The following is a 22,386-nucleotide window of genomic DNA, read 5'->3' on the forward strand; positions in this document are numbered from 1 at the left end:
GCAAGATGTGATAAGAGGCCATGGAAGGTCTTGAGGAGGCTCCAAAAGAGGAAGCCTCAAAAGGACAGCTCTAAAATGTTCCTCTATCTATGACAGGAACTCTTCAATCTCTTTTGCTTTCTTATCTGTAGCATCAACTAGAGTGAGATGTTCCATTAAACTGATCAGGTTTATCAGGCAATCCCTTCAGGCTCAGCAGTGCGAGGTAGGGGGATTTGGTGATAGAATTGAGAGGAGGATCCCACCATTCATGCTAAAACATGGGGTGTTTATGACACGCTGCCTGTCAACCACTGCACTTAACCTCCCAAAATAACCAAGTCCTTTTCTTTCAACAGCTGCTATTCCAACATGTCCTAAACTCCTGGCCTGGGAAAGATGGTCCTGGAATTCTGGCATAACCCTACTGACTGGGGCCAAGAGAAACCCAGAGGTCATTTAGATGCTGGAGACAGCCACAGTCTTGGAAAATAAGGGGTGGGTTACTGGTTAAGTCTGTTCATTGGACTGTTGTTATTGTTAGCTGGTGTCCAGGCAGCCCCTGACACATGGTCACCCCATGCACAACAGAAGGAAACGTGGCCTAGTTCTTTGCCATCCCCATGATCTTTCGGGGATCAGACCATTGTGATCCATAGAGTTTTCACTGGCTGATTTTTGGAATTAGATTGTCAGGCCTTTCTTCTTAGTCTATCTTTGTATGGAAGCTCAACTGAAACGTGTTCGGCATCTTAGAAACATGCAAGTTGTCACTGACAGATGGGGATGGCTGTGTATACGGTGCATTGGCTATAAATTACATCCGGGTTTCCCATATGGATGCCAAGAACTATATCCCGGAACCACCAATGCTTCATTTTATTGTACTAGAGAATGTTAAACCTGGGAAATCTGCCAGTGCTCAGTCAGTCTGGCCTCCTTACATGCAGATGAAGAGTCTTCAGCCCAGGGAGTTGGAACAACGTACATAAGGTTACACAGTGAATTAAGGGTAGAGAAAGAACCCAGCACTGTTCCAGTCCAGTATATTAATAATAAAATACTGCTCTTTTGAGAAGTAGGGTGGGTGATGAGTACTTTGATCATTGTTACAGCAGGTAATATGATGCTATGAGTTCTTAAAAGTGACTTTCCTTCTTACAAGTGACAGACTCTAGCTCTGCAGCTTCTTTGAAAGCTGCTTCTTGCATCTGTATGGCATCTGGTATTTTAAAAATCATGTTCACAAAAATTTAAGTCTTTAAGCCCTCATGATGCACTTTTAAGATGGACAGGATATGAACGATTCTACTGATTTGAAATATGGTGTTGGCAAAGAATATTGAATATACCCTGGACTGCCAGAAGAACGACCAATTCTGTCTTGGAAGAAGTGCAGCCAGAATGTTTCTTAGAAGCAATGATGGCAAGACTTTGTCTCATGTACTTTGGACATGTTATCAGGAAGGATAAGTCCCTGGAGAAGGACATCATGCTTGGTAAAGCAGAGGGTCAGAGAAAAGAGGAAAACCCTCAGTGAGATGGATTGACACAGTGGCTGCAACAATGGGCTTAAACATAGCAATGATTGTGAGGATGGCACAGGACTGGGCAGTATTTTGTTCTGTTGTAGATAGGATCGCTATGAGTTGGAACCAACTCGACGGCACCTAACAACAACAACTCATTTTTAGAGATGAAGAAAAAGTAGCCACTTGGCTCAGGGAGGGTCTCAGAGCAGCTGGTCAGTGGAAAAGAACCTTCTGGGAGTGTTTGGCCTTTCTGATGAATTGTATCTGTAAACTTTCAAGTTGATACATCTTAATGATGGATTTGCATTCATTTGAGGTCCCAAACTCCATTATAAATTTTTTATTTTTCGACTTCCAGGCTGAGCGAATTATAAGGGATATGGCCTAGAAGCTGGGGAGGGATGTGCTCAGACTGGAAAGGAGTCTAAAGGCAGGAAATTACCAGCTCTGCAGAGCTGCTGCTTCCAGTGGAAGAGTTTCATCAGATTCACTCATGAGAGGAATGTGTTTGGAAGTCCACCCTCATTTCCACCTTTATGTTTGGGAAAGGAAAGACCCTAATGCTAGCTTCAGTGCCAAGGTAGAGATGTAAATATTACCTCTTCAAAGCTGTGAAGCCAGACTACTTCATGCACATACACTTCATACAACCCTCTGTGCCTGAGGGTTCTCAAAGGCTTTTATTACAGGTGTAGAGTTTTGAAGACACTCTGTTTAAAATTACACATAAACATCTGTATGCGTCCGATTTCAAAATTAAACCATTAAAGGGATATCAAAATGTCAAAGTTCACTTTTGCAAATGCATCCCAGTGCATTCTGATATTTTTTCCCCAGGGGATGAGCAAAGCTTCAAAGATTCGAGGGCTGTGGCCTCTAGGACGCCCACCATCCACCCAGGAAGAGAAGGGACTTCCAGTTTACCGTGGCAAGTTTCTCAACGTATTCATCAGGTGCACCCAGAGAAGCAAGGCCAATTTCCTGTAATTGTGGAAAAACAGAGTCACTGGCACAGCTGGAGTCTGCCCATCTTCAACCTTTACCACCAGTACCAAACTGGCACTTGACCAGAATGGTAGTGTGTAGTCAGGTACCTTTAGAAGAACCTAGACTGACCTTGAATGTTTTGTCAAGCTTTTCCTATTCACAATCATAGCACGACATTTCTAGAACAGGGGAAACCTCTCACCATCACTTGGTCCTTTGCATTTACTTTCCCAATGAGAACACTGAGGCTCAGAGAAGGGAAGTGACTTTCCCAAGGTCACATAGTAAGCTAGTGTCTGAAGCCTCATCTCTTCACTCCAGCCCCGTGGTTATTCCCCCACAGCACAAATGGAACATTCCTGGACTACTTGGATGAGTCTTAATCATGTAATATGAAAATACCACAGAAGAACTGCAGAAGGCAGTCACCCAGATAGATACATAGCTGGAGAGTCTGAAATATCATGGACAAATTCTCATCATAGCTCCAACAGAAGAATTGCTCTACTGGTCTCTTTTACAGCATTTGCTCCAGCCTGTCTCTTACAGAGTTATTTATATATTTGTCTTCCCTACTATATACATTCATTCATTCCAAAAAATTGAGTACCTTCTATGCCTTCTATGTGCTAGTGTTTATTGAGTGCCTTCTATGTGCTAGACAGTGTACAAACTCAACAAATATCCTTGTCCTGTGATGTTTAAATTTGAGTGTGTGGAGATAGACAAGAAACAATAAGCATATAAATAGGTATTTTTGAAGGTGTTATTTCTTCTTTAGGAAGAAGAAATAAAAGTATAAAAGGGGAAGGGGGTGGGGAGTGCCATGGGAATGAGGGAAGGTTACAATTTTAAATAAGGTTGCAGGGTGAGCATCACTGAGAAGGTGATGTTTGTGCAAAGACTTGAAGGAGATGAGGTTGTTGGCTCTGGTGACATCTGAGGGAAGAGCACTGTAGGCCAAGCGTACAGCTAGTCCAAGGGCTTTGTAAGGCAGGGAGACGTCAGTGGGTTCAGGAAACCATGTGAGACCAGTGTTGCTTGAGCAAAGAAAGCAAGCGATGGGGGCGGGGTAGTAGATGATATCAAAGACGAATCTTGGGCTAGATCATGTAGGGTCTTTTCGGGAAATTTAGGGCCTGGGCTTTTACTCTCAGTGAAATGGAAATCCATCGAAAAGTTCTGAGCAGAGAAGTGACATGATCTGACTTATATGATCAAAGACTGAATGTGACTGCTGTGTGAGAATAGACTATAGGGGGTCAATGACAGGCTACTGGAGGCTACTGCAGTCAACTAGATGAGAAATAAGAGTGACTGAGACCCGGCTGGCAGCAGAGAATGTGATGAGAAATGGTTATATTTTACACAAATGGTTAGATGGGAAATGGTTAGATTTCTGAAGATAGAGTACACAGAATTTTCTGAAAGATTAGCTGTGGGGTGTGTGGGAGAGAAAGGCGTCAATGATGGCACCAAGTTTTTTTGGTTTGAGCAACGGGAAGGATGAAGTTGCCAAAACTGACATGGGGAAGGCAGAGAAAGGAGCCCTGGTGGTGCACTGGCTAAGTGCTCAGCTGCTAACCAAAAGGTTGATGGCTCAAACCCACCAGGCACTCCACAGAAGAAATATTTGGCAGTCTGCTCCATAAAGATTACGGCCTTGGAAACCCTATAGGGCAGTTCTACTCTTTCCTATAGGGTTGCTGTGAGTCAGAATCAACTCGACGGCTGTGAGTCAGAATCAACTCGACGGCAGTGAGTTTGGGTTTGGTTCTGGGTAGAGAAAGTTTGAGAGGGACGATCAGGAATTCAGTACTGAAGAGGATGAACAGAGATGTCTAATAGACATCCAAGTGGAGATGCTGAGTAGGCAGTTGAATATATAAATCTGAGTCTGGGCTGAAGCTATAAATTTGGTCATCATCAGTGTAGAGTTGGTATTTAAAGCCATGCTATCGGATGAGATCGCTAGTAGATTGAGTGTAAACAGAGAGCAGGACCAGGTTTGAGCCCACTTTGAAGCAAGAGGCAACATAGTCTTCATCTCCGGGTCAAGAACAGTGCCTGGCCCACTGATTTAAAATGCTGATTTAAAGCAAACCAGATTCAGACACTGCCCTTAACCTGCTTCTACTCTCCTGCCCCCTCTCCATCTCTGCTCCATCCACCCTGCCCAGACATACTACAATCCTGAGTCTAACAAAAGCCATGGATAAATCAATACGGTGCCCTGCTCTCCTAGACACCATTCTTCCTTGTGAGCCCAGAGCTTTCCTAAAACAGAGGCACCAAGACTTCCCTGTGCTCCATCCCTAGCCCATCTGCACCATAGTGGGAAGCAAGTCCTGCCTTTAGAACAAAAAAGGATGTGTTCAGGGAACTTTCAAAATGGTCTTCCTGTCTTGGGGCTGCCCAGATTAAAGTTGGAACCACGTTTATACCGATGCTCAGTAGCTTCTGTCTGTTGACTCAGATAATTGTCCACTCCTCTGTGGGACTGCCTCAAAGAGGAAATGGCTAAAGGAGGATTGCCGCTTACCCTCTGACTGGGCAGAATAGCTTCTAGCGTGAGAATAAAAATTTCCTATTCTCTGAGGAAAAAACTGATTGTTCTTTAGCCGTAATAACAAGTATCAATTTTAAACCTGTCCTAAGCAGTCAGTGGCATCTTGGCAGGAGTAACCAAGCTTCTGAAAGTCAGCAGGTCAGCAATAGCCTCACTCCAACAGTGACACTTCAACAGTTAAAATTCAACTAGTCCCTAAATACTTCCATTTCTAAAAGTCCAACAATCTCCAAGCTCCATATTTCTCAAATCTCTACATAAGAGCAGCAGTGTTCTTTGGAGGGGCTGTATTTTACAAGTACAATTCTCTCTTGCTTAGCAAGCAACAAATTTGGTTGGTTGGTTGGTTTGTCTGTTTGTTTCAGATGTTAAATTGTAGCCTCTTCATTCAACATAAATGTTTATTTCTTCCAGCTGAGGGCAAATGGCTATAAAATTTATAATCCCAAAAGTTTGGAATTTATACTTTGGCAAGAATGATGCCTTGGTCCAGCATTTGCTCATGGGTCATTCCATTCTACCCTCTTCCTTCCTTGTAAGAAAGAAAACTGGCAGGGAGGGCTTGTTACTGCCCCATACCTGTGAAGACTGAGGCACAGGTGACCTAGCAACTTTCCCAGGTCACAGAGATGGTCAGTAGCAGAGGTGGGGCCTGTGGGTGCATCAGAGCCATCCTTCAACTCTCCCATGATCCCAGCTACTCATTCATGGTTCTAGGCTGCTTCTCAGTGTCCAAAAAGAATTGGTATAGTTCTTTTACTCACCCAAAACGCATATTATGAGCCTGCTCACCACTGTGAACTACAGCAAAGATGAATTGACATCTAGGCTGCTGCTTTGATGCTGGTGACGAGACATTTGGCCCTTTATTTTTTGCCAACAATGAGGCAGGCTATTGGCACTGTATTTTTGGAAAATACCATCTCATTTAATCAGGGAATATAGACAAATGACTGCCTAACAAAGTAGGAAGTCACAAAGCACCTGAAAGAGGAGGAGAAAAGAGAACCTGGAAGAAGGTGAGGTTACTCCTCCATGGGGATCAGGGAAGTCTTCATGGGTGAAAAGGCTCTTAAACTATACCTGGTAGGACTAAGGAGATTGGCAAATTCAACAACACGCACATAATTCGGAGAGTGGTTGATTCACCAACCCCACATGTGGATCCCTGGGATGGATATTTAGCCTGCTCCATCTCAGGTGGCACCATAGAACTGCAACTGGTTTCTACCCTTGCGGAGGGCATAAGTCACTACATGGACTCCATTCATTTGAGCTACCCAGGCCCTGGCCCTGTAACTAGAAAACTGAAGAAATTTATTCCTTACCTGGGAAAACTGGGCAAAGCTGCGGTCTGAAAACAAGGGCACGTGTCCCAACAGCTCATGGCAGATGTCACTGAAAGACAGAATGCACCGAGCTTGGAGGGGAGGAGGGTTATAAACCAGGCGACTAAGTCTTTCTATACCAGGAATGGGCCAGAAGAAAGGAGCTAACTCATTCAGGTTTATGGCCTCAATCCCAAGAATAAGCGGTGTGCAGAGCCTGGGGTCAGATGAGGTAAGGTACAAGAGAAAAGGAAAAAAGGAAAATAAAGGGGGTCTTCGGGGTGTGCCCAGTGGGCTGTGGGACAGGAGAGCCAATGTTTTTCCCATACACCTGAGTGAACTGTGGGTTGTAAGCATTTTTCATCCCATCTTCTCCTTTGGATTGTCATCCCTGGGCAGATACAATATGCTCAATTATTCCCAAAGGAATTAGAAAAACAGTGCTGCCCCTCTCAGTCTGGAGGGAGGCAGAAGTCAGGGAAGAAATCATGTATTTATTTAATACTTTATAGGCCAGGTCATTAGGAACAGGTCTTTTCTGATTTGAAGCAATAAACTTTGTGGGTAGGAAAAAATAATTTTGGACAGCCTGCTGACTTTTTTGTATAGATTGTGTATATTCTATCTGTCTAAAAAGGTGGCTAAACACAAAAGTAAGAAGCACAGTGGCTAGCCATTCTCTAACTTCAACCACGACATGATCTAGACAAAGAAAGACTAAAATCATCTACACATATATCCAAGGAGTGCTGGTGGTACAGTGGTTAAGTGCTTGGCTGCTAACTGAAAGGTTGGCAGTTTGAACCCACCAGCTGTTCTGCGGGAGAAAGATGTGGCAGTCTGCTTTTGTAAAGATTACAGCCTTGGAAATCCTAGGGAGACAATTCTACGCTGTCCCTTAGGGTCACTATGAGTTGGAATTGACTTGACAGCAAAGGGTTTGGTTTAGCATACACACATCCAGGAGGTATTTAGATAGCTGGACCACCACTTGTTCCTGTTCCCACTTGGAACTTTGTAGTTCTGACTTCTAAAATCCCTTCAGGACTTGATTCCCACTGCCACGGGGTTACGAATCCTTGATTCACAGTATCCCCAAATCTCCAATCAGCCTAGTGTCTTCTGACAGAAAATCCTCAGAGTGGGTGAGTTTCTTAGTATCACTGTTAAACAATCCAGTCAACGATCCCTGTGGACCAGCTCACGATAAACACAAACCTCATTCCTGGGGAAGGGAGAAATGGTGTTCACTGTGGGTCACTATAAGTTGAAATTGACTCCATGGCAACTGGCAGGGGCCATGGCTGGCTGCTACGGTCAACACTCACGGTTCAGGTGTGTACATGGGCTTGGATCCATGTCTGATGTACTGTGTGCAGTGGAAGACTCGGAAGGCCAGGCCACCCAAGAAATCCCGGGAGGAAAGTAGACCAGCCACAGGTCGGAGGCGGAAACCAGTGCAAGCTGAGAAGCACAAAGAGAAAGAACACTCAAACTCCAGCACAGTGGAGCCAGAGGGAACTGAGAGACCTTTAGGTAAGGAAGCCATACAACCAGCTGCCTAGGAGCATGAGTTTGATGCCAAGTAGGCTTGGCTTTGAATCTCTGCCCCACTATTTTCTAGCTAGGTAACTTGAGTCAAGTTACTTCATTTCTCTGGATCTCAGTTTTCTCATCTGCAAAATGGGATAGGTACTTCTTAGAATTATTCTATCTAAAGAGCTAATGAATATAAAGTACTTAGCACAGAGCCTAGCACATCAAAAACGTTTGATACATTTAGCTTTACTATTATTTGTTAGAGAAAAAACATTAGTTAGTGGAAAAAGTAGTTATTTCCTCTTTTTGTGTTTCCAGAGCGGGGCAGGAATTGTCACTAAACTTGCCAGGAAGGAAAAGTATGGAAGGAGCACTTCCAGCTGATCTACTGTGCCTCACACAGTCCATCCCGTGAGCAGCAGCGATTTCTCTGATTAGAGTGTTTGGGAGGAGGAAGTGAATATTCTTAATTTGACCCTTTCTGAACTGATTTTTCTTTCTGACTCTGCTTGCTTATAGAGGAGGGCACTCTGGCCTGCTCTTTGACACATGATAGATGATGTAGCATGGCAGTGAATTGGCAAGGAAGTTTATGTAATTCAAGGGTAAACTATTAGAAGTCCATTTTGGCTATACATTTATGTCATAGTCTCTAAATAGCTTTCTGTCAGTGAGAAAGCTGACATTTTGATTACTATCTCTCTAGTTCTTTTGTTTGTATCTCAATTTGTTCCAAACTTGGAAGGTGAATGATAGTGATAATGATAATAATAATAATAGCTAATACTAAATATTACCTACCACATGTCAGAAACTATTCCAACTCTTTACATATATTAACTAATTCTCACAATAACCCGATGAGATGGATGCTCTTATTATCCCCACTTCAGAGATGGGGAAGCTGAGACATAAAGAGGTTTAGTCTCTTGTCCAAGGTCACAAGCTAGGAAGAAGCAGTCTGACTTCAGAGTCTGTTCTCAATTACTACTCTGTAATTCCCTCAACTATCAGCATTGTTTTATTCTCCTTATTGTTGACCATCTCAACATGAGTTATTAGCCACAGAGTGTCTTTAGGACCCCCTAGCCCCTCCTCCTGCATTCCCTGATCCTTCAGGCTGAAGTTCACTACACTTGGACTCTCCTTCCCTTCTTTATCTAATAAGTAAAGGCCCTCTAAATGGAAGGGATCCCCAAGGTCATCTAGCCCACCCCCCAATCTATCACTTTCCTCCCTGCCATGTAGTTCCCCTGGTTCCTTGCCCCAGAGTAGAACACACCACCTCCACACAGCTCTGATGCATAGAAAATTCCTCATTTCTGTAATCCTTTAGTCTCTTGACTTCCCCTCAATCTATCTGGCTCATAGCTGGTACTCCGTACATGTTGTTATTGTTGTTAGGTACCGTCGAATTGATTTAGACTCGCAGTAACCACACCTGACAGAGTAGAATTGCCTCGTAGTGTTTTCTAAGCCGTAATCTTTACGGGAACAGATTGCCAAGTCTTTCTCTCACAGGGCTGCTGCGTAGGTTTGAAATGCCAACCTTTTGGTTAGCAGCCAAGGGCTTACATGTTAGTTGATTATTTCCCCTGAATTAAAACTCTCCTGGCAGAAAGGAAAACACCTGCCTCACCTGGAAATGATGTCCAAAGTGAGGCATCTAGATAGTCTATTTGTCCACTGAGTTACACAGTTCCCAATCCAGCTCAAATTCACTGAGCACCTGCTATATATGCAGCACCATGGTGGGTATTTTCACATGCAACGCCTTATTGCATTCTCACAAATTTCCCTATGAGAAAGGGTAGAGGGCTGACAGGCTCCATTTTACAGATGACAAAACTGAGGCAGGTTCACCTAGCTAGAGAGAGTCAAGGGCTGGATACCCAGTGCATAGACTCAGAGATCAGGGCCCTTGGCACTGCCCCCTAAATGGCACATTTATTAAACACATGCGCACACCACTGCCATATCGACCCAGCAGGAGCTGCAGGGAGAACCCTGACTGGGCACCCTGGGCTTTGACTATGAAAGGAAATACTTTTTATGGGCATGTATATGGCAAAACCTACGTCCGATGCCTTTTCTTTGAGGAACATGGATTCATGGTGGAGGCTGGATGGGAAGGGAGATCAGAGCACAGCAGTGAATTCAGTTTTTCCTGGGAGAATCAACCTGTATGCATCGCCACAAACAGACTCACTCTCCTTGCCTTATTTTTCCTCTTCCCTCTCTCTCCCTCTCTCCCAGCCCTTCCCCGTCACTTCCGTCTGGGCCTTTGGCCCTGACATGGACTTACTCTGTAGAAATTGAGAAACATCTTCCAGCTGGGGAATGTTATCTTCACTGAAGCCACAGTACTTTTCCAAAAGTGGGAAAATGTGATTGTGCTCGTAGCAAGCGTGGGTTTTGTACAAGGACTTCAGGGTCCTGAACACCGTCTCCCATGTTTTCTTTTCTTCCTCTGTGTATTCCACTCGCGGGATGGGCTGCCCACTAGAATACAGGCATGGAATATTTGTCTCCCGCAGGATAGGTGCAGAGGAGAGGATGAAGGTAAGATTAGCAAAGCGAGACGGGACACAGAGTCTATGAGAATCACCACCCAGACTATGTTGCTGTTACGTGCTGTTGAGTCAATTCCGACTCATGGAGACCCTCTGTGACAGAGTAGAACTGCCCCATAGGGTTTTATAGGCTGTAATCTTTTGGGGAGCAGAGCGCCAGGTCTTTCTTCCTTGGAGCCACTGGGTGGGTTCGAACTGCCAACCTTTTTGGTTTGCAGCTAAGCACTGAACTGTTATACCACCAGGGTTCTTTACCCAGACTATAATGGATTTAAAACATTATTGTAAAGAGGGAAATTCCACCTCTTGATATAGGAAACATTAATGTCTTAGTTTTCCATGTGAAAGGGGATTTGGTTAAGCAACAATACAAGCTCTCATCTTACCAGCTGTGTCACTTGGGGAGATCACTTAGCCTTTCTGCTCTCCTACCTCTCTAATCGTTTACCCAGAGTGGAAATTCGCCTACCTTCAGGGGCCAGGCAGGTAACATAAACGTGTAAAGTAGCAGGTATAAGGCAGTAAGGAGGATGTGGGCTGAGGTAAATTGAATAACGCACTTTCTTTCTAAACAAAGTCATCCAAGTTCAATTAAAGCAACATACTGTTTTATGCTGTGTCAATCAAAGCAATTATATCTGTGGACTAAACTGGATTCAATATGTGGGCCATGAGTTTGAGACCCCTTGTTTAGTGGGGCATTCACTTCTTGGATTTGATATTTCCATCCCTGGGACGTTATCAAGGTATTTCTGTGCATGTTAGATACAAAATACATTTATCTAGCGTCTTCTGCTATGATATAACAGAATTGTAGGGAGCTTGTTAAAGCTCATACGCCAGGCCCTGCCCATAGGTCCTGATGCTGTAGGGGAGGGGAAGGCCCAGGTATCTGGATTCCAATAAACTCTTCCGCATGATTTTGATGCGTGCTATAGTTTGAGAGTCTTTAGTTTAAATGACCCTTTTCAAAGCCGTCTAAGAATGATCTGTGTTCTGAACAGCAAAAACAAAGAAAATCAAACGAAGCCTGATTTCAAAGGCCAGCAACTGTTCCCTGGACTCCAAGCTGTTTCTGTAACAGGATACACAGTGTCTGAGACAAGGCAGGGCTGTTTACTTTGGAATTATGTATTATCACCAGGTGCTCAGGGGGATAACTGGTGGTGGGCTCAGACAGAGGACATTGGGTGTCTTCAGAGGGCTTCTTTCTCTACTAGCAACAGCCTCTGCCCCCAGCCCATCAAAGCCCACAGATGGCCAAAGTCATCTGAGCATTACAACTGAAGCAAATGGATCAATTACCTATGATGACCTTTCCAAGCCTGCCTCTTTCCATCCCTCTACTATATGTCAGATTGTGCTGACATATATCAGGAACTGATGATATATATACATATGTGTATGTGTATACATATATGTATGTATGTGTGTGTGTATATATGTATGTATGTACATATATATATATTCTAGCTGCTAGAGTAGAATAATACATGGCAGATAGCAGTTATTTATTCTAGTTAGCACTAGAAGAGGGGTAGTGCTTAAATATTACCCAATTAAAAGGTTTCATTTTATGGAGAAGAAAACTGAAGCATAAAATATAGTAGGAGAGCCATGGCTAAAATCCACGTTTCCTGATTCCTTGATACAGTTCTTTCTTCTTGATAGCACAACCACCAGTATTTATTACTGGATTGAAAATCCCATGTTCTCAACTCAAGCAAAGAATCTCAAGGACTACGTTATGGATTGAATTCTGTCTCCCAAAAAGTTGTTGAAGTCCTAACCCTGTATCTGTGAATGTGAGCTTGTTTGTAAACAGGATTTTTCTTATCAGTTAAATTAAATGAGGTCATACCTGCTTTAGGGTATAACCTAAACAGAGCAGGGTGGCTGCTAAACTTAATCTCCTCTGAGTGGTGTCTTATAAAAGGGAGACACACACAGGGGGAAGACAGAACATGAAGGATGCCAAGAAACGCCCAGGACAACAGAAGCTGAAAGGGACAAAGAAGGCTCTTCCCCTAAAGCCTTCGAAAAAAGAGCATAGCCCTGCAGACGTCCTGAATTTGGACTCGCAGCCTCGAAAACTATGAGAAAATAAATTTCTGTCTTTAAAGCCACACGCTTTGTAGTATTTTGTTACAAAAGCCCTAAGAAACTAAGACAGACTACATAGATTCTAGGTTCCTTTCTAACTTTATAATTCTCTTTTACTCGATGCTAAATTCAATCTGGTAAGCACTCAGTTAGGTGCTAGGCACTGTAACACATCCTAAGGAAACAGATGAAGATGCAAGCACTGATCTCAAACAGTTTACAGTCTTCAAGGGAAACAGACAAGTAGACCAAGAATTTTAATCCCTGAGCAATGAGTAGAGTACTCTGGGGGCAGAGAGGGAGAAGGGAGGGAATCAACAGAGGCTTCCATGGAAGTGGTGGCATTTAAGTTGAGTCTTGAAGGATAGGTAGAAGTTCTGTAGGCAAAAAGGAGAGGAAAAAATATTCCTGGCAGAGAAAGGAGCATGTCTAAATGTTCAGAGGTATGAAAAGGTATCTGGTACAAGATGACTAGTTCAGTTTGGCTGAAATAGATTGGAAAAGGGCTAGAAGATGAGGCTGAAGAGGGTGGCTGAAGTTACATGGTAAAAAGCTCCTTAAGCCATACTGTGGAATAGTAGATTTTAGTCTATGGGCAATAGCTTACCCATAAAGTCCCTGAAAGAAGTTTACATAAGATCACAGAATTACATAATAGCTCTAGAGTCAGACTATGCAAGTCTAAAACCTGGTTTTACCATGTTCTGGCTATGTGACCTAGGGCAAATTACTTCTAAGCTTAATTTTCTTTATTTATTAAATGGTATGAAGAAGAGTGTTAACTTTATAATGTATTGTAGGAATAAAGGACATAATCCATGTAAAGATCTTAACATAATGCCTGGGACATAGTAAACACTCAATATGTGTTAGGTATTGTTTTGCATTCATTTGTTTGTATGTATTTTATTTATTTTTGGTAGGGAAGAGGGTACCATAGCTTTCTATAGATTCTCAAAGAGTCCATGAATTCACCAAGAGTAAAAAACCATCAGAGAAGTTGGAGCCCAATGGAAAGGTTGAAGCAGAGATATAACTTGACCAATGAGCTTTAAATAGGTTGAATTTGAAGGGTTTGTGGGATATTGAGGGTTAAATCTTCATTTGATGAGTGGAAATTTGTATGTGGCACTCAGGATAGAGTTCAGGGCTAGAGATCCAATAGGGAGCTATTGGTATGGATGGCAGCTGAAGCCAAGGAAGGGGGCCAAAGCTGAATCCTGAAAGATGCTACAATTTCAGGAGTGGGAGGAAGAGGTGAAAGAAGACTGAGAAGAAGCTTCAAGAAGGTAGGAGGGGTAGCAGGGAGATTAAAATGCCAGAAACCGAGGTAAAAGAATGCTTCAAAGAAGGAAGGGATGGTAATCATGATTATAAGCTTAAAAGAATGAGATAAAATGAAATAGGCTTTAAACTTATGAACGAGTTCCTCTCCTAACCAGCTACATTACCTTGGGCACATCTCTTAACCACTTGGGATTCATCTATAAAAGTTGGGAACTCAGCTAGACCATCTCTATCAGTCCTTTGAGAGCTTAGTTGTCTATGGATAAATTTCAATAATCAATTTAACTTCTTTGGCTAACAACCAGGATTATGAGGCATTCAATTCATTCTATTTAGCTTAATTCCTTCTTTATTAGGTTTAACATTTTTATGGGAAGGAGGTTGAGGGGAATCAGCACGTGAGTTAATGTACCTCCTACGCTGCCCCTCCTTGATCACATGGGGAAGTGTGGTCTTGCAATTCTGAGAGAATCCCCAGACACTCGGACAAGTGGTTGAGAATGACTTTGGAGTTGGACAAAACTGGGTCCAAAATCTGATTATGCCACTTATTAGTTATTAGTTTCACGACCTTGGCAAATTACTTCACTTAAAAGCTAAAGTTAAAAGTTAAAGTTTTAGTTTCCCCATCTGAAAAACGGGGAGTTATTACTAAGACTAAATGAAATAATGTAAACAAAGCATTTAGCAAAGCCTCAATACAAGATAATAAATATCATGTATTACGGACCATCTGAAGAAGGACTCTTGCCTGTATCTGATTTGATGCTGTCCACCTGACCGTGCTGGGGCAAAGGTGGGGACAGTGGAGAGTGGTTACCACATTCTATGACTCCTGCTCAGCGTAAGCCAAGGTGCAGATGGGCCCTGAAGTTTTTGACCAATGTCAGCAATTTTCTAGATCTATCCACTACCAGGAAGCATTTTGGGAAAGAACTTTTCTCATTTTCTCTGGAAGTATTTCCGTTTTGAAGGTTACTATGGAGCCCTAGTGGTGCAGAGGTTAAGAGCTACGGCTGCTAACCAAAAGGTCGGCCGTTCAAATCTACCAGCCACTCCTTAGAAACCCTATGGAGCAGTTCTACTCTGTCCTATAGAGTCACTATGAGTCAAAATCAACTCGATGGCAACGGGTTTTTTTAAAGAAACGTATTCGGTAAGGAGCCCTGGTGGCACAACGGTTAAGCGCTGGGCTGCTAACCAAAAGGTTGAGGGTTTGAACCCACCAGCAGCTCCACAGCAGACAGATGTGGCAGTCTGTTTCCAAAAAGATTACAGCCTAGGAAACCCCATGGGGCAGTTCTACTCTGTCCTACGTGGTTGCTCTAAGTGTCAATCGACCCGACAGCACACAGCCACATGTGTTCAGTATACAAAGTTCCATCATTTCCTTTATCTCCCTGATATCATATCAAAGCTTTTAATTTAACATGCTATTACCTCAGTGTTCTGGTCAACTCTTAAGATCTCAGTTTCTTCTTGTAGCTGTCTGTTTTTATGTCTTTAACTCAAGAATACAGACCACATGTGTGTCAGGGTAGGTCTGTGCTCCATAGGGTTTTCAATCACTTATTTTTTGGAAGTAGATCACCAGGCCTTTCTTCCAAGGCACCTCTGGGTGGACTCAAACCGCCAACCTTTCAGTAGCTCAGTAGTCTAGTAGTGTTTGCACCACCCAAGGATCGACTCAACAACAACCGACTTTTTTTAACTCAGGGATGGTGTTCAGTCCCAAAACACTAAGCTCCCTGTGAAAGTACTTCTCTAATTCCTGATGTGCAAAATAGTAAAACAGTCCTCTTCCCAAATAACATGTTTACTACTTACATTTTCTTTTGACTAAAGCAGGGTAGGGGTGGAGCCTAGAATCCCAAACAGAAAAAAGCAAACTCATCCTAAAATTGCCCCTCGCAGCTGAGTCAACCAGTTAAAAGTAGAATGCTGAAGCCTGGCTCACCTGAAACTTCAAATGACTCATTAGTTCTGTAAAGCAGCCAGCTCCTTCTTTAATGTAAATGATTCTCCTTTTCCCTCTTCCCTGTTTAATGTGAAGAATACCAGTGGCTGTTTTATTAGTACTGAGGCCTTTTAAAATTACAGGCAGTTCCCAGATTATGAATGTTTTACATACAACCCGTAGTTATGAACCAACCCCATAAAGCCTATTATATTAAAAATTCAAGGTACATACAATGATTTGTAATAACAAATGGACGCCACTTTGCGAAGCACATCAAAACATTATTATTACTGTATTATTATGTTAAAGATGTTTGTGTGTATCTGGAAGTGTTTCTTTAATGTTTTTTATGCATAGAAAGGTACACTATATATTATATACTGAGACAAACATTTGACTGACATTAGATATGAACCATACCTAACTGTTCAAACTTATGTAAAATTCAATTTAAAGACAGACTTAGGAACAGATCTCGTTCGTAACTCGGGGACTACCTGTAATTCAGCCACCACTGCATAGTTATACAGCAAAGCTTAGGAAAGAGACGGGCCCTAGCACAATGGGTAATTCTGTTTTGTCTAAAGGCAATTTTTTAAAAACACGCGTTATTAAAGGTGTGGTTTAAAGGCTTAGACACACCACACACACACACAACATACTCACAAAACATGTGTACACACAATACACATTCATACAGCACACACACAACTTACAATACATGTACAACAGACACACGCACACACAACTCACACACACAGAAGCCAGGATTCTCCATGCAGGTCTTTTCCAATCTGGAGCAAGGGAGATGTGGGCTTCGGTGTGGTCGTCTCTCTTCCCCACAATAAGCCAGGCAAACTTACTGTCGGTAGTTGTAGGCAATGTCAGCAAACTGCTTCCTTCTTGCTCTGTACACAGGATCTTTAAAACCCTAGGAGAAAAGAGATGCTTGATTCCTGGAGGCTTTTGGAGGGAGAGGCCTAGCACATCTATGAATGCCTGGAATGGGGGTTTGTGAGACCTGACATTGCATCTCTCCTTCCCCTGACCTTTAAAAATCCTAGCTCCACCTTCACTGTGCCTCCACTTCTCTGAGCCAGTCCCATGCCCTTTTCCCTTCACCTCAATAATTGTTAATCCCAAGCAGCACCTTTAAAAATCAGTTGCTGTTTAGTCAATTCGGACTCATGGCAACCCCATGTGTGTCAGAGCAGAACAGGGCTCCATAGAGTTTTCAGTGCTGATATTTTAGAAGTAGATCATCAGGTCTTTCTTCTGAGGCACTTCTGGGTAGACTTGAACTTCTAACCTTTCAGTTAGCAGCCAAATACATTAATCATTTGCACAGCCCAGGCACTCCTTGCACCTTTATACCTTGCAAATAAAGTCTCAGCTAAACTGAGGGTAAGGTCTCCCACCAGATATGTTGAGTGACACATTATTAGCAACACCTTCAATTCAGGGAGGGCCTCTCTGCCACGGGATTCCAAAGTACAGATGGTGTACAGGAGTATCCTGGTTCTAAAGAAATCTCATCTACAGTATTTCTAACTTAAAATCTTGTTAAGTTAGTCAAAGTTGATAGGATAGTTGTGTATGATAAAGATATACAACACCCACTAAATTCCTGACCAATAGTGTGTGTCTAGCACTGTCTGCTAACTTCTTTAACTTCAGTTCTCTCTCTCTTTGGGGGTTGTGTGTGTGTGTGTGTAGATTGATAACAGGTACAGGCTTATGGCTACTGCAATTTTTTAAGATACCATTTACTGAGTGCCTATTCTCTGCCAGCCTATGCTAGGAACTTACACGTAATTCTCACAACAAACTTGTAAGGTAGACCAGTATGATTATTTAGTTTTTTCTAGAGACTACATAGTGGCTTGGAAAAGTGGAGGCACAACGAAGGTGGGGCTGGGATTTGAATTGCCCAGTCCCATGCCCTTTTCTCTACACCTCAATAATTGTTAACCTTTACATCCTGACAGAGGCCCAACTAACTGGGAAGTCTTGTTAAACTCATTGCTGCCGAGTCGATTCCAACTCATAGCAACCCTACAGGACAGAGTAGAACTGCCCCACAGAGTTTTCAAGGAGCAGCTGGAGAATATTCGAACTGCCAACCTTTTGTTTAGCAGCCATAACTCTTAACCACTGTGCCACCAGGGCTCCACTGAGAAGCCTGGCTGGTACATAGAAAAATGATCATTGTTTCTCCTCTGAGGCTGAACCAAAGGCAGAAAACAGGCCAAGTGTCTTCAGTGTTGGGGATGCACATACCTGAGTTGGAGGTAATCCCAATTGATAAAAAGATGTTTTCCTAAAAAATTGACTGCAATCCAAATGTTGGTAAGACAAAAGACCGGCATGATCACTGTAGAACTCTGTTTTGTTCCCTCCAAACATTACCCAGTAAGCTATGGCATCTATCACTTGAGCTGGCAATTTCTCTGCCCCACCAACCCTCCAATCCCAGAAGTTAATGAATTGAAAACAAGGCTTGCATCATGGAGCTTAATATTTAAAGGAGTCTTCTAAAAATGTAGATGCTACCTAATTTTCAGATATTGCTTTTTGTATGTTGATTTGATTGGTTGATTCTTGTTTGGGCTTTTTTTTTTTTTTTTTTTAGTTTTTTTGTTTGTTTGTTTAAAACAAAGCCTATCAGTAATTAGTTCCGAAAAACCAGGGGTCAATGTATATAAAACCAAAAAAATAAACAAACCCGTTGCCATAGAGCCCATTCTGACTCATAGCAACCCTATAGGACAGAGTAGAACTGCCCCACAGGGTTTCCAAGAAACAGCTGTTGGATTTGAACTGCAGACCTTTTGGTTAGCAGCCTGAGCTCTTAACCACTGCACCACGAGGACTCCTCAATGTATATAGCATAATTTTATCTGAGAAACTGTAGCACAGAGTCTAGCATACAAATAGGATTACACATACTTGTTGAAAGAAGAAAGTGAGAGAGGGAGGAAGGGAGGGAGAGAAAGGTAGGGTTAGAGGAAGAGAAAGAGAAAAAAAGTTTGTTTTCTAAGATATATTTTGAGAAATCAAGAAATCTAAATGTTGCAAACCAGAGAAGTAAAGTTACCATCCATTTGTTGTTCTAAACCTATACCCCAGATAAATTGATTGTTCAGTTTAGACAGGGTTAGTACAAAGTGTAACCCTATTGCTTTCCCCAGAGTACTGAAGGGTTTGAACCATTAACTAAATGCAGGAAAGCCTAGGAATCTGAGAACTTAAACCTACTGTTGGGCCCCACTTCTACTGGGTGAAGATAAGTCTCTTTGGGATGATGTAGTAAGAAAACCAGGCAGCATGATTTAATTTTGAAACAATGCTAACACACTCTTTAAGTAACCTGACTATTGAGCTAAATAAGGAGCATTTATTTTTACACATGTTCATACTTAGGGCTAAATAAATTTAATGTTTGGCAGTAGTTAAAGTTCAGCTGTTACAATTATCCTCACCTATCAGTCTTTTTTAACAGTCAGTAGTGAATGGCTGAGGATCCCTGGTGGTGCAACAGTTAAGCGCTCGGCTGCTAACCAAAATGTTGGCAGTTGGAACCCACCCAGCAGCTCTGTGGAAGAGAAGCCTAGTAATCTGCTCCTGTAAAGATTACAGCCTAGAAAACCCTGGAAGGAAGTTCTAGTCTGTCATATCGGGTCGCTATGAGTCAGAATTGACTTGATGGCCCCTAACAATAACAGTGAATGGCTTTCTGGTAGCTCCTAAGGATAAAATGTAGATTTTTGCACCTGCAAAGCACCTTGAAGAAAACCTATTGTTATATTTTGATCTAGAAATGAGGAAAATGAAGCCCATAGGGTCATTTGTCCAAGGACCCTCAACTGCAGAACCAGCACCTCCATCCAGGTTTTCTGGTTCTACCCAACATGATAAGTAGAGGTTTGAGGGTTGAAGCAGGAAACCAGGGACAACAAGAAAAGAATTCCCCTTAATCAGTGGATTTCCACTTCATCCTCCTCCATCCAGGAGAAGGATATTTATGACAATTTCTCTTCTCCATTTAGCTCTTATCTTTTATTCTTAATGTGCCTTGTCTAGGTAGTTTAAATATTTTTCCATCCATGAAGAAAAGCTTAATACAAAACTGTATATCCATTAGGTTATATATATCTCATACGTATCATATCATCTGTATATTTCATATACATCATATCATATGTATTGTTGTTGTTGTTGTTAGGTGCTATCGAGTTGGTTCCAACTCATAGCAACCCTATAGGAGAGAGCAGAACTGCCCCATAGGGTTTCCAAGGAGCGGCTGGTGGATTTGAACTGCTGACCTTTTGGTTAGCAGCCGAGCGCTTAACCACTATGCAACCAGGGCTCCATATCATATGTATATTATATATATATCATATCATATATATATCATAGCATATACATCATATCGTATATATATCATATATATATAGCACATCACGTATATGTCATATTATATATAAAACAATGGAAGGAATACACCAAACTATAACAAATATTATCTCTGGGTCGTGGAAAATGAGTGGCTATTTTCTTTTTGTATACTATTTCTGATTTTCAAGTTTTCTTTTGTGAAAATCTACTATCAAATCATTATGAGGAAGGGGCAGAAGATTAACACATAGAGAAACACACATATACCCACCTACAATACAATACACAAATTTTCCACATGGGAAGGTTTCTAACCATGGTCTTTTCCAGCTCTAAGTTTCTAAGAGGGTCATTATCCTCCTGCAAGCACACCCCACCAACCAGACTTCAGGGACTTTTGTTCTCTTAGTCACTAAGAGCCAAAGAAAGCTGTGGTCGTGCAGCCCTGTCTTGGGGGCTTGGCCCCCCCACCCCCATCCTTTGGGCTGCCAGATGACCACAGGGCCTATGTGGTTATTCGGGATGCATTCTGAATTAAGCTACAGTTGGTGAATGACTAATTACCCTGTCTCAATTTAGACTAATAGCAGCAATTTTGGTAGCACTGCATGTAATTTATTTATAATAACCCTGTCTCAATTAAACTAATAGCAGCAATTCTGGTTGCACAGCATGTAACCAAGTATATTTTGACAGGAAAATATATTGTTGGTGAAGCATGGGGGAAAGGAGAGGATGGGAGAAAGAAGAGATTTCTATAGGATGCAAAATTATAACATCACCTCAAATCTACATGCAGTCTCTTTGCTTACTGTCCGAAGTTTCATTATTTGGGCAATAACTGAGGTGTTGAGGGGTGTGATTTTGTGTCTGTGGAAGTTTTGGAGAAAGAGCAACGTGGAAAAGTCTTTGAGTCGTCTTCTAGACTAAGATATTTATCCCATCTTTTCTTAATATCATGGCTGCGGTTAAAACTCAGAAACGGTATCATGAGCCTAGTGAGAAGAAGAGCGCGAGGTCTAGAGTCAAACTGGCTGGGCTGAAATACTAAGCCATTCATTCGTTCACTAGGAGCATGGGATCTGCCAATTCACCTCTCAGAGTCTTATTTTCCTCATCAGTAAATTGAGACTGTTAATTGTCCCTCCTTCACAGTGTTGCGTGGTTGGATTAGGAAGGGCATCAAGCAAAAGTCTGAGCACATAACAAGCATTCAAAAACTAATGTATCTATGAAAAAAATGGTGAGAAGTCCAAAAACCAAGAAGTCTGGCTCAGTATGTAAAAAGGATGTACTCTGAGCCGTTACGCCTACTCTCAGGCTTTTTAAACAGCATCTGCAGAATTCTTACCTTGCTATTTATATTTCATCTAAGCCAATAAAAAGTTTATTACATCCCATAAGTCCCATTCTAACTAACTGGAGGAAGAATGGTATAAAGGGGACAAGACGTTTAAACTAGTATTATTAAATATCTGTCCTTCCCCGGCTATAGACACTGGTGAAATAAGTCTTGCAAATGCATAGACTACGAAAGTGCTGACAGGGGCCCCCTTCCCTTGCCCACTCTGCATTGCTGGTCTTGGTCACCACCAATAAGACCAAGAAGTCTATTCTAGAAAGGCTCCTTATACCTAGTTGCCCACGCCAGTAACCTGAGAGTCACTGTGTTACTTCTCTCCTTTCTGCCTTTGCATTCAAGAATGAATTTCTGTCCATTCTACCTTCCATATACCTTGAGTCTGTTCTTTTTCCTTTATTCTCACTGCTAACACCTTAATTCAGGCCACCATCATTTCTTGCCTGGACTTCTGTAACTGCTTTCTAAGTTACTTCCTCTGTCCTCTCTTCCCCCTGCACTACAGCCCAAGTGGACTTATAAACTGTGGATCTGATGAGGCCACTCTCCTCCTTAAAACTGTCAATGGTTTCTCATTACCTTAGGTACAAAATTCAAAATACTTAACAAGGCATTATGTGATCTGACCCCTGCCTGTGTTTTCAACTCTACGCTAAACCATTCTTGCCTTCATACTATGCTCTGATGTTGTTGTTAGGTGCTGTCGAATCGGTTATGACTCATTGCCACCCTATGTACAACAGAACGAAACACTGCCTGGTCCTGTGCCAT

The 22,386-nt window shown here is 42.3% G+C and overlaps 1 protein-coding gene across 1 annotated transcript in view; it reads right to left on the bottom strand.

Moving 5' to 3' along the window:
• Positions 1-22,386, bottom strand: part of PAH (phenylalanine hydroxylase) — a 108,672-nt gene that overhangs the window by 7,126 nt on the left and 79,160 nt on the right. The window contains exons 5-9 of the mRNA XM_004373768.1: positions 16,721-16,788; positions 10,240-10,436; positions 7,724-7,859; positions 6,396-6,465; positions 2,436-2,492 (exon numbers count right to left, since the gene is read on the bottom strand). Of these exons, the coding sequence (XP_004373825.1) occupies positions 2,436-2,492; positions 6,396-6,465; positions 7,724-7,859; positions 10,240-10,436; positions 16,721-16,788 (528 nt within the window). The remainder of the gene's footprint in view (positions 1-2,435; positions 2,493-6,395; positions 6,466-7,723; positions 7,860-10,239; positions 10,437-16,720; positions 16,789-22,386) is intronic.

This window comes from Trichechus manatus, unplaced genomic scaffold, assembly GCF_000243295.1.
Source record: "Trichechus manatus latirostris isolate Lorelei unplaced genomic scaffold, TriManLat1.0 scaffold00027, whole genome shotgun sequence".
NCBI lineage: Eukaryota > Metazoa > Chordata > Mammalia > Sirenia > Trichechidae > Trichechus > Trichechus manatus.